The following is a 13,188-nucleotide window of genomic DNA, read 5'->3' as shown; positions in this document are numbered from 1 at the left end:
TGCATCTAAACATCCAGTCTGGGAAATCTATAATACTCTGTATTGGCTACTTTGCATACTAGAAAATACTAATTTGGATGAATACTTCAGGCTGTGATCATATAGTGGTTACTACTCTGCATTGTGAATGAGTATTCAAAGCATACTAAATTTCTAATCCATTGTGGAGTACATTCATAGATGTTATTTCATCTCTGGCTGTGCCGATGAGAGAAAATAGATCCAAGTTTGCTTAATAAAAATGTTTTAAAAACCTCTAGTAGATGGAATATATACTAATTCAAATCATTGGAGTAAAGAAAATGAGGAAAGACAACAGTCTGTGTGGCAAAAGACAGATAAAATCAAGGAAACAGCTAAGAAGCATTTACATGGAAAGCATAAAAAAAAGATTACAGAGACAGTGTCGCCTTTCGTTAATGTGAATAAGTTAAAACTGCCATATTGAAAGCTGAACGCTAAAAGATTGAACGGAAAATCCCAACTGTACATTTATGAGAAACATACCTAAAGTTGAATTACTACAAAAGGTACACAATAATAAGATGGGCAAAGACCAAAAAAAGAAAGAAAGAAAGGGGGATGAGATTTGGGGGCGGAAGATGAGGATTACCCTACTAATATTGAGCAGAGTAGAGGTCTGTGATTTTCACATTGTCTTAAAGACAAAAACTTGCAACGAAGGTGTAATTTGGGAACTTTAAGAACCAAATAAGATCTCACTGGAGTGTATAAAGCAAAAACTATTTGATATGAAGGAGGGATTAGCAGGAGCGTTGTAGACGAGAAACAGGCTGCATGTCAACTGTTCAACCTTCAGGAATGCACATTGGTTTTAAATATTTATGGGCTGTTTGTACCAAAATGGTCACATAGTGAGTCATAGTAAAACCTGATGAATTCTTTCCAAACAGTAGAAAGTGTATAGGCCACATTCTTCAAAGTAAAGCAAGAAGTTAATAACTTATTCTACTAATTTTTACTTGCTTGGAAATTTAAAAACGGGTGTTTTTATAAGTAACTTTTAGGTGAAGGAAACATCAAATGTATAGTTTCAAGCACATTAAGTAGCCCCTAAGTCATGCTGCCAAAGCTAAACTCAGAGGCAAATTTATTCAGTAAATACTTGAGCACCTACCCTAGGCAATTAAAATACATTGGAGGACAAAACAGACCAAAACCCATATTCTTAAGTCTTTAAAAAAAAATTTTTTTTAACGTTTATTCATTTTTGAGAGAGAGAGAGAGAGAGAGAGAGAGAGAGAGCGCATGTGTGAGCAGGGGAGGGGGCAGAGAGAGGAAGACACAGAATCCAAATCCAAAAGCAAGCTCCAGGCTCTGAGCTGTTAGCACAGAGCCCGACGCAGGGCTCGAACTCACGAACTGCAAGATCGTGACCTGAGTTGAAGTTGGACACTTAACCGACTGAGCCACCCCAGTATATTCTTAAGTCTTAATCAGCATTTAGAAAAATATATAAAACAAGTCTTGAAAGAAAACAGGAGGAAGTAAAATAAAATACAAGTAATAATTAGGAAACAGAAAAGGGCAAGGTGCCTGGCTGGCTCATTTGGTAGAGCATGCGACTCTTGACCTGGGGTTTGTGAGTTCAAGTCCCACTTTGGGTGTAGAGATTAATAAAATCTTTAAAGAAAGAAGAAGAAGAAGAAAAGAAAATGGAAAAGGGCACATGTTATTAAAATAAACCATTCTTTTGCAAGTCTAATCTTAAGAAAGGGGAACAAAATGCTGGTTTACAGAATTAGGAATGAGAAAAAGTGCTATAAAAATAGAATGAATTTTTTTTAATCAAGTAGAATTATCCTTCTAATAAGACTTTGGAGAGGGGTACCTGGGTGGCTCAGTCGGTTAAGCATCTGACTCTTGATTTCAGCTCAGGTCATGATCTCCTGGTCCGTGGGTTTAAGCCCACATATTGGGCTCTGTGCTGACAGCACAAAGCCTGCTTGAAATTCTCTCCCTCTCTCTGTGCTCCTCCCCTACTCGTGCTGTCTCTTTCTCTCTCACACTAAATAAACTTAAAAAAAAAAAAACAAAGACCTTGGAGAATTTTCACTATCCATATTCAGGAACTAAATATGTTTGAATAATGAAGCAGAAGTGTATACTAGGCTTATAAATTTCAAGTCTCGATGATTCATCTCAAGGAAAGAAATCTGCAAAGTTGCTAGAGGATTCCCTACAAAAAAGAATTCTAGACCCTGGTTTTATGGTAAAATTCTTTGAAGTGATTAGGAAGCAATTTCTTTCTTATAAGAAGTAGTTACAGGGAATAGGGGGCAGAAAAGATTAAATCTTTTCCGTTCAGTTTGCAATTTTAGCACAGTTCTAAAATGAAATAAAAAGTATTGTTTTGTTTTTGTTTTTAAATTTTATTTATTTATTTGGGGTGGGGGGGAGATGGAGGGAGAGAGAGAGTCCCAAGCATGCCCCGCATTGCCAGTGTAGAGCCCGATGTGGGGCTTGAACTCACAAACTGGGAGGTCATGCATGACCTGAGCTGAAATCGAGAGATGCGTAACCAACTGAGCCACCCACGTGCCCTTGTTTTGTTTTTTTTGAAGTCAATTTTCTAAAGCCTAAACAGGACTTACCCCAGAAAAGAAAGTATGATTCATTATTTCACTTAATGCTGCAGCAACAATTGGTAAAATTCAGTATCTGTTATTGTTCAAAACTAGCTGTCAGGTAACTAAAGGGAACAGTAAAACTAATGTAAAGGAGAAAAAGAATTATAGATGACAAATGATAAGAAACTTACAAAACAAAAAATTGAGTGATCGCAAGATGTACAGAGCCTTTTGTTCCCTTTTGCCTTCTGTAGCTTCAGTGACGTGTTTGACTTGCATATGTGAGTCCGTAAACCCATAATTGCACATGAGTGTGTCTTGTGTGTCGAGGAAAAGCCAGATGGCCAGTGGGTCTGGTGAGGCCCAGTGGAGACGAGGAGGAATTCTAGGAGTCGTGGCCAGAGAGGTGGAGGAGGGGTGGATGTGTGTAGCGTACCTCTGATTGTGGTCCGATCCGATCGATCGGCTTATCCTGTTCCTCCCACCACGCTAGCCTTTCCCAAAATGGAATCCACAGACTCCCTGGATGTAATACAATTTTTAAAATTAAAAAAAAAAAAAAATGTTTATTTTTGGGAGACAGAGAGACAGAGTACCAGCAGGGGAGGGGCAGAGAGAGAGAGAGAGACACAGAATCCGAAACAGGCTCCAGGCTCAGAGTTGTCAGCACAGAGCCCGACATAGGCCTCAAACTCCCGAAGCGTGGGATCATGACCTGGGCTGAAGTCGGATGCTTAACCGACTGAGCCACCCAGGCGCCCTATAACAATTTTTTAATATTTGAATTTGCATTTTGGTGATTATCTCAAAACAAATTAACATGTACATGTTGTTGGGTTGATGAGGGGTGGGAGGGAGGGGAAAGTGGGTGATGGGCATTGAGGAGGGCACCTGTTGGGATGAGCACTGGGTGTTTTATGGGAAACCAATTTGACAATAAATTTCATATTAAAAACAAACCAACCATGTACGTGTTAGGGATCATCTGAATGACCATCGTATGATCGTTACCAACCCTTTAATCCATTTGTGTTTATGATAACATCATATCAGTACCAGGGGAATCAAGTAAAGTAATTTTTCATGCATTGTTCCTCAAACTGCAGTACAGGGACATAATGTGGGGTCCAGAACTCAAATTAAAGCACTTGACTTCACATGATGTACTTTGTTTTTTGGTTCATGTTAATAAATGGGAGAGAATAATGGAGAAAAGTTTTAGAAGAAAGTGTAATGATGGAAAACATACGGTGCTGGTTGTTAGAACATATGATACATGACCAGGATCAGCACTGGTCACCAAAGGAAACTAAACCAATAGAATCACTTAAAGAGGCATTATATGTGAGAATTTGCAGTGTGATAAAATTGTCATTTTGAAGCAAGAAAGAAAGACAGTACTTATAGTAAATGTTCCTAGAATAATCAGTTTATATTTTTGTGGGGGAGGGGGCTGGCTAGAGGTCTGCCAACATATATCGTAACTAAGCACTTACTTGGGAGGATAGATCTGATTAGAGAATGCAGGAAAATTTTAAAAGCAATAATTAAAGCTACAATAAAGAAAACAGACACACACAACTTTGTTAAAAAGAAACAAAAGGCAGAATGCAAAGTAGGAAAAATAGGGATACTGGGGTGGCTCAGTCGGTTAAGCATCCAACTTCGGCTCAGGTCATGATCTCACGGTTCATGGGTTCGAGCCCTGCGTCGGGCTCTGTGCTGTTGGCTCAGAGCCTGGAGCCAGCTTCGGATTCTGTGTCTCCCTCTCTCTCTCTGCCCCTCCCCTGCTTGCCCACTCTCACTCTCTCAAAATAAATAAACATTAAAAAAATTTTTTAAAAAGTAGGAAAAATATAGTTATAATTTATATCTTTAATCTCTAAAAATTGACTATAAATAAGTAGGAACCGTAGAGAAATGAGAAGGAGTGTGGAGAGAGAGCTCACAAATGAAGCATCATGACTTGACAGGGATTTAAATGCTGACCCTCTATGGTAATTGAAGAAATTCAGATACCATGATACTGTCAGACCGTTTCTGGTTGCTGGAATATTGTACTTTACCGATAGTACATAGGGTTGCCAGGGGTCCAGTGAAATAGAATCTCAGTAATGGTGAGAGTGTGAGTTGGGATAACCTATCTAAAATTCAGTTTGGTACTGTGTTCCTACTAGAAACGCAGTAATACTGAGAGGAGTTTATTTTAAGGAAAGAACTAGAAGTGCATAAAAATTTATGAACAGGGATTTTACCGTAGCATTATTTATTAAAAGATAAAGGGGAAGGTATTTTGAATAACAGAAGACATTCAATGTTATACATAGGCAAGAATCTTAAACACCATTCGTTAAAAGAAATACATACAGAAATACCTATGTATTCACCTATGGAACAAAAGACAGAAAGTGAATGTAAAACATCATAAGTGTGATGTGATTCACTAATTAATAATGAATTAGGACATTATAAATGTAAAATTAGCTGCCAGATCATTACTCTTAGCAACTGTTCCACGGCAGGGGGCAGCGGATTCCACCTGTCTTTTCCTCCAGTTTCAGCAAGTTAAATGAGAATTAAAGTTTTTAGAAGACTGTTGAGCCATCCTAATTAAAATTCATTCATCCAGTAGATGTTTATTAAGCAATGAACTATGGATCCATTCTTTGAATGTTTTGCCCTAATATTAAGGATATAGTGATCTTGACCCCGTGGTTCTCCCAAACTGGTGAAAAGCTGTAGGAAGAGCTCGTTCATAAACGAGTGGTTGGTTCAGAATAGTCCTGTTATGTTGAAAAGTCATATGAAGTCACCATATATTAGATTGTCATCTTATTTTAAATATTCCTCAGGAAAGGCAGCCTTATAAAATGGCTTATTAGATACATATTTCTTCCTTCAGTCTTCCCTCTTGTCATTTTAGCTTTGGCCTCCCAGGAAGAATATTGTTTCTTCAGTCTCCTGCAGATAGCAGGAACTGGGGAATGGCTGTGTGAGCTGAGCGAGAGTAGCTTCACTGGCAACCAGGTGGGACTGTGGGCGTGGATATATGTCTGAGCACATCCTTGGGCTGACGGCATCACATTAAGTCTTTTCAAAAACTGACAAGAGTGCCTTCACCTGACGCGTTGACTGCCTGGGGGCATATAAGCATTCATAACGTTTTGCTGTTTGTGTAGGTGCCCCTCAGCAAGTGGTGACCCAGATCATTAGAGGGCAACCCGTTTCCACCGCGATCTCTACCCCTAATGCAGTTTCCTCAGCACCGGGACAGAAAGGATTAACTTCGGGAACATCCAGTGCAAATCTGCAGCCTTCACCCTCCCCGGCCCCTCGTCCCCAACAGGGACAGGTGAAGCTCACCATGGCTCAACTCACTCAGTTAACACAGGGCCACGTAAGTAATGGCATTTCATGGTAACTCTCTTTTTCCAGTTTTCATTTGTAATTCCACTTAGTTAACTCTAGAGGTGATCCGTTTTATTCTTGCAGTAAGTTTAAAAACAGGTACTTATTCTCAAAAAATTAAAATGTACTTTTTAAAGAAATGGCTGCTTTGTAGAGTCAAAAATACTTCTTAAAGGCGAGATATAATCAGTTTCAGTCATCTAGAGCCCTTAGACTGTGAGCTGAAACAGCCAGATGGATAATCCTCTTAAGTACCAAAACGTTATTAGTTGACCAATTTCCATTGGAAAAATAAGACTTGAGTACATCAGCTGCTTCCTTGCAAGATTCAACTGTTCTCAGTTCTTCTAGTACTAATCAGTAGGTTGAATGCAGTTCCTTTAAAAATCAAGGAGATTTTCTTATGGAAACTGACAGGCTGATTTTTTAAAAATTTAAAATAGAAGTGCAAAGGAGAAGGAATAGTTATAATACTGTTGACGAACAGGAGGCTTTGCCCTGTATGATGACCTGATATCAAAATATTTATGATAATGCCTCACACATTAGTACAGAAAGGTGCAGACAACTAGGACAGATAGATGAATAGCGCAGCAGAGAATGCAAAAAGTGACCCATGCCTATGTGAACACTTGTTCCATGATAGAGATGTCATTACAAACCATTGAGAAAGGAACAGACTTTCCAGTAAATGGTGCTGGGACAATTGAGTTTATATGGAAAACTGTGAAACTGGGCCACTACCTCACTTCCAAACTCCTTTCCAGGAGGATACAAGTCCTACCTGTGAAAGGTAAGAGTATAATACTTTCAGAAGATTAGAGAGAAGAACACCTTCATAACCTTGGGATAGGAAAGAAAGGCTTTCTTACTTACACACAAAAAGCACTAACCATAAAGGAAAAGATTTATAAATTCAACTCCACTAAAAATAAGAACTTCAGTTCATCAGACATTATAAAAAGTAACACAAACACAGACTGTTATCCAAAACACATGAAGAATTACTAAAAATAAGGCAAAAGAGCAAAAGCTCAGTAAAAAAAAAAAAAAGTTGGGGGCATACAAACTTGATGAGGAGAGAAGAAATCGAAATGTCCAAAGTCAAAAAAACTACTGAACTCTATTGGTAACGAGGGAAATGGATATGAGAACCGTGTACATAGGAGGTTGGTATAAATTAAAATGTTGGTCAAGCTGAAGAGCTGGCAAAGACGTGAAACAAAATACACTTCCATGTGCAACCGCGGTAGTATAAATTGGTTTAGCCGTTTGGACGACTCCAGGCGTGACCTGGCAAAGTTGAGGATATGCATACCTCTGGTCTGGGAGTTCTCCTGTATTCCCTAACGAAGTTCTTGTTCACGTGAGCACCAGGATAATGAACATGAGTCTTCATAGTAGCACATGGTTCACCAGAGTAGAAAAGTAAGAACAGCCCAAAAGTCTATCTACTGTCAGTTCAATAAATTGTGTTGTAGTCCTACAGTAATGAAAATGAAAAACCGTGGCCACACAGAACCACATTGTTGAGCTGAGGGAGCAAGTATGAAACTTACATTATGATTCCATTTGCACAAAATTCAGAAACGGGCAAAACCAGCTGTGCTGTATAGGGATACAGGGCTGCTGCATTGTCCGTCGAGAGAAGCTTCATTCCCGTCATGTTTTTCACGGATGGCATTCGTGAAGTTGTGAACCTGTAACCCCAGAAAGGTCTATATGTAAGCAGTCGCACTATGAAGAAGTGTGATGTTACCGTAGCAGTGAGAACAGTGGTTACCTCCAGAGGAAAGGAAGGGAACGCAGATCAGAGCAGATCTCAGCAGGGACTTCTTGGATACTGGCGACGATGACCTGAGTGCTGATTTTATAGATGTTTACTTTATAATTATTTTTTAAACTATACTTGGTGTTTTATGCATTTTTGAACGTGCAAGAGTAAACAGGGGACTCATGAGTAAAGTATATGTGCATTAGTATATGAACTTGGTGGCGTCAGCCTGGGCTGTTGAGAATTTGGGGTGGGTTGTTTTACTTTGATTTCTAACTCTCCGCCATGTCCCTAGTAGTTAATTTTCCTGGATTAACAAGTCCTGGACAGAAGTGGCAGTACATACAGAGTTCTTAGTTCCTGGTCCCCATTTTGGTAACTACCTGGGCATTAGCGACCCTCACGACTTGTCGAAACCCTAAGCTTTTTCTCCTTCAGTGCACACAGACACACACCATGGGTAATCTGGTACATACTGAAAAAGTGAAACCAGGAGACCTGGGTTCCTCATTTTTTTCTCACCTTTAAGTTCATCTCTAGCTTTGGGCAAGTGACTTGAACTTTCTAACCTTGAGTTTCTTAATTGGTGATAAGATTGTAGTAATATTTTCTCTCCCTACTCCACGAAGTCACAAGTCCATTGTGAGAATCCAGCGAGACAGTATATACAAAGATGCTTTGAAAATTACAAAAGAATACGAATATAAGAAGGTTTAAAATCAGAATTTTGTGGAGCCATTCGTCATTCACTTCAGTGCCCTGATTTTGTAGATAGTAGGGAAATTTGGATCTGGAGGAGTAGTGTTACTTGTAGACAGATACCTGGCTGTCCATTTGGACAGCTTGGACTGGAACTCTGGGTCGTTAGTTCATATTTTCTCCATTGAACAACATCAGTCTTTCCAAATAAACATTCTTACTTCAGCTTATCTGAATTCCTTTCGATGCCGTTCTCTAGAGCTTCAGATACGTAGTTTCGTTACGTTAAAAGGCTCTTTCCAACGTAAAAGTGGTATACTTAAAGGCTGACGCTTTGAACACCGTTTACCTGTTGCCCTTTGTTCTCCACAGGGCGGCAATCAAGGTTTGACGGTAGTGATTCAAGGACAAGGTCAAACGACTGGACAGCTGCAGCTGATACCTCAAGGGGTGACTATACTTCCGGGCCCAGGACAGCAGCTGATGCAAGCTGCCATGCCAAACGGTACTGTCCAGCGGTTCCTCTTCACACCTTTGGCCACAACAGCCACAGCGGCCAGCAGCACCACCACCACCGTTTCCACTACGGCAGCAGGTAGAACTTGGGGGTATCAGAAGTGCCGCTTGTCGCTGCACAAGTTGCTGGGCTAGTAGAGGGAAAGGAGGCCCGGTGTTTATCTTTGGGAAGATCATGCCTGAAGCCAGTGAGCTTAAGAGCCGTCCGGTCCACCTCACAACATCTCTTGTTCCTACAGGTTCCCTGTCACCTCCGTCACCCCGTAAAAAATACAGAAAATTGGGGCGGGGGGTCAAAAACAGTGGGTATCATGGTAACTGTGCCCACACTTGCTTCTTGCCCAGCCTTGTGGGCACCACTGGAGTCATGGTGCCTCGGGGGCACCAATGGATTACGCAGGTAATGTCGGGGAAGGTTGACGTATCCAGCTCATGGCCCGCGCTTAGCTGCAGGTCCAGAACCACTGTGTTAGCCTCCCACTGCCGGCTGCCCTCACCACGCCCCAGGAAAACAATGAGGGTTTAACGTCAGCCTGTCCCAGAAGTCCTGGCTGATTTCTAGAGACAGGGCCTGGCTCCCCGGTTAGGAGAGTCCTAACTCAGATGTGTCTCTGGAGTGTCTCTGGAATGTCTAAGGTGTCAGTCTTCTATACTGAAATTCAGAATTCGCACCTTTAGGCAATCCCCTGCAGATTCTTCTTTAACCAAGGTTCTGTGTCGTAGAGTCATAGAAACATTTGGTCTTTCTTCTTCACAGGTACAGGTGAACAAAGACAGAGTAAATTATCACCCCCGACACAGGTGCCACAAGCCAAAACCTTGCCACCAGCTCAGTCATCAAGTGTGAGTCCTCCAGAAGCCCAGCCACAGACTGCTCAGCCTTCAGCTCAGCCCCAGCCCCAAACCCAGCCCCCGTCCCCAGCTCAGCCTGAAGTGCAGACTCAGCCTGAAGCTCAGACCCCAACAACTGTTGCATCCCATGTCCCTCCTGAAGCACAACCCGCCCAAGCACAGTCATCCAAACCCCAAGCCGCAGTACAGTGTCAGCCTCAAAGTAATGTCCAAGGACAGTCTCCTGCTCGCGTCCAAAGTCCACCACAGACTCGAATACGTCCATCGACTCCATCCCAAGTGTCTCCCGGACAGCAATCCCAGGTTCAGACTACAACCTCACAACCGATTCCAATTCAACCACATACATCTCTTCAGACACCTTCCCAGGGCCAGCCACAATCACAACCCCAGGTACAGTCTCCAACTCAAACTCTTTCATCAGGACAGACGTTAAACCAAGTTACTGTTTCATCCCCATCCCGTCCTCAGCTACAGATACAGCAGCCGCAGCCCCAAGTCATTGCTGTGCCCCAGCTGCAACAACAAGTCCAGGTTCTGTCTCAGATCCAGTCGCAGGTTGTGGCTCAGATACAGGCTCAGCAAGGTGGTGTGCCCCAGCAGATCAAACTCCAGTTACCTATTCAAATTCAGCAAAGCAGTCCTGTGCAGACACACCACATTCAGAATGTGGTTACAGTGCAGGCAGCCAGTGTGCAAGAGCAGTTGCAAAGGGTTCAGCAACTCAGGGATCAGCAGCAAAAGAAGAAGCAGCAGCAGATAGAAATTAAGCGGGAACACACTCTCCAAGCTTCTAATCAAAGTGAAATCATTCAGAAACAGGTAAAGTTATTAAGTAAAAGCAGCATGTTCGGTAGCTTGAATGATTGTGCTGTGCAGTAGACCTAGTGTTGGTTGTGTCAGGTTTCCTACAGGAGGCAAAAGTCATTGACGGTTCTATTTAGAAAGCAGCACTGGATTGACGAAAAAATACTGAATGACTGCCATGGCTTGGAACTCTTCTTGGATGTGACAGTCAGTGCTTATTAGAAAAACTGCCTGTGCCGGGGGAGAACTAAGATGGGAAGGATGGAGTTAGGAGTTTCCGCACCATTGATCTAGGACTTGAAGGTCAACGAAGCTTACAGCCGCTCAGGCATCAGGAGCGCTCTGAAGTTATTTGCAGTCGTCACTCCTTAGTTTTCGTGAGGGACACATTACAGACCATTGAAACTCATTTGCGTTTCTAACCACACCTTTGTTAGAGGTGGAGATTCTTCTGTTCCATAGCTCAAATAAAAAGTGGCATCCTACAATAGCGTCTTAGTGAAGTAAGGCAATTTAGAGGAGTTGGCATTGCTCTACTTAAAATGAAGTCACGTGTACAAGATCCTGAAGCATTGCTGAGGGAAACTTTCTTTGCGTCAACAGCGTGCACCACTCAGCATTAGTCAGGAGGTTGAGTGTGGCTTTCCAGTGTTCCCAAGTCATGAGACCTGCGTTCAGTTCCTGGGTCTCCCATTCACAGTCCACGACACTGTCCTCTCTGCCCTGAGCTCCGTATCCTCCTTAATACTCCCTCTCTTGACAGCCACGTGAGATTATTGTAACGATTAAATGAGGTCATGTGTATAGAAACACTTTGCATTTTATTTTTTATTGGGATATGTTTGACATACAGCAGTGTATACATTTAAGGTGTACAACACGTTGATTTGGTACGCGGATATTTGGACCATGAGTGCCATTGTAGCAGCAGTCAGCACCTCTGTCACACCGTATGAGCGACGTTCCTTTGCAGTGGTTGGATTAATTGAGATCTTGTCTCCTAGCACGTTTGATGATTCTAATGCAACGTCATTAGAAGTACTTTTTAAACAACAAAGGGATTTTAAAGGCGTGGGGTAATAGTCTTATAAATCGATGTCCTATGTATGTTCAAATGCATTATCACCCAGCGTTTAGTACCGTGTAGTCTGTAAGCTTAGAATTACTACGATATCTGTCTTTATCCTAATCTCTGTGCAAAGTGGGACGGGGAGGAGAAATTAATACCTAGGAAGAGAGCATAATGGTAACAAAAATGGCTGTTGCAGAGTGATAGCTGGGTTAAAATTACAGCTTCTATTCCTTTTTTCGTGTCAAACAAGTGAGTTAATTTTTTCATGCCTCAGAATCTCGTTTATAAGATTATCCCTTTCGGTGTTGTTACGAGGAATAATTGAGGTAATGTCAGGTGCTTACGTAGCACAGTGCCCAGTACACGGTAAGCACTCAGGCCATATTGCAGCTCTAATTCTGTTTATGTTCTGACATAAAACTCTTACGGTTTTCTTTGGAAAACATACATGTGCTCAGATTTCTGCTGTTAATCTGTATACCAACATGTAGTCATTATAAAATATGCACTTTGGGATTTTGTTCTGTCCTGAAGGTGGTGATGAAGCATAATGCTGTAATAGAACATTTAAAGCAGAAAAAGACCATGACTCCAGCTGAAAGAGAAGAGAATCAAAGGTAGGAAGACCTGTTTATAACCCAGCAACACAGGGTCTCATTGTACGTCGGCCTTTCCTCTTTAGCATGTACACGGACAGGACGTCTGAGTTTAAGTTTTTTTGTTGGTTTGTTTTGGTTTTTTATCTTGCCTGAAGTTCATTAAAGGTGGATACTTGGCAATACTGGGTGCTCAAAACTGGTCTGAATCACTCTTTGAAGCTTTCCGGTCACAGAAAGTTTGTGTATCAACCGTAGAGACATAGAAAAATGATGTCTTGAGCTTTTCAGAATGACATGCCCAGCATTACATGGATTGTGTATTTCTCTCCAGAATGATTGTCTGTAACCAGGTGATGAAGTATATTTTGGATAAGATAGATAAAGAAGAAAAACAGGCAGCAAAAAAACGGAAGCGCGAAGAGAGTGTGGAACAGAAACGTAGCAAGCAGAATGCCACCAAGCTCTCCGCGCTGCTCTTCAAACACAAAGAACAACTCAAAGCGGAAATACTAAAAAAGAGAGCGCTCCTGGACAAAGACCTACAAATTCAAGTGCAGGTAAGAAGGGATTTCCTTTCCTTCCATGGCCAGTGTTTAGCATGTCATTATATTCTTTTTTTTTTTTTTCCCTTGCCTCTTTGGTTACGCTTTACATTTCAGCTAGTTTCTAGAACTTAACATTTTTGTGCATAAACTAAAAGCAGTGGGACACATGTCTTTTCAAACACGACAGAGCTTTTATATCTGAAGGCATCTAGGAATCTCTCAAGTAACCACTCTAAGAGAGGTCAGTCTATTGATTTAAAGAAAAACATTTTGAGCACCTCCTTGGGGATAGCGTTTATTCTCTATGACATAGTCTCGCCAAAAG

At 41.5% G+C, this 13,188-nt stretch overlaps 1 protein-coding gene across 1 annotated transcript in view; it reads left to right on the top strand.

The window, feature by feature from the left end:
- The window catches only part of BPTF (bromodomain PHD finger transcription factor), a 147,698-nt gene that overhangs the window by 106,890 nt on the left and 27,620 nt on the right, over positions 1 to 13,188 (top strand). The window contains 5 exon segments of the mRNA XM_042966712.1: positions 5,771 to 5,988; positions 8,845 to 9,067; positions 9,746 to 10,662; positions 12,254 to 12,336; positions 12,650 to 12,875. Of these exon segments, the coding sequence (XP_042822646.1) occupies positions 5,771 to 5,988; positions 8,845 to 9,067; positions 9,746 to 10,662; positions 12,254 to 12,336; positions 12,650 to 12,875 (1,667 nt within the window).

The sequence above is a fragment of the Panthera tigris genome, chromosome E1 (assembly GCF_018350195.1).
Source record: "Panthera tigris isolate Pti1 chromosome E1, P.tigris_Pti1_mat1.1, whole genome shotgun sequence".
Taxonomy (NCBI): domain Eukaryota; kingdom Metazoa; phylum Chordata; class Mammalia; order Carnivora; family Felidae; genus Panthera; species Panthera tigris.
The sequence above is the reverse complement of the archived record's forward strand: the minus strand, read 5'-3'. Positions and strand labels throughout refer to the sequence as shown.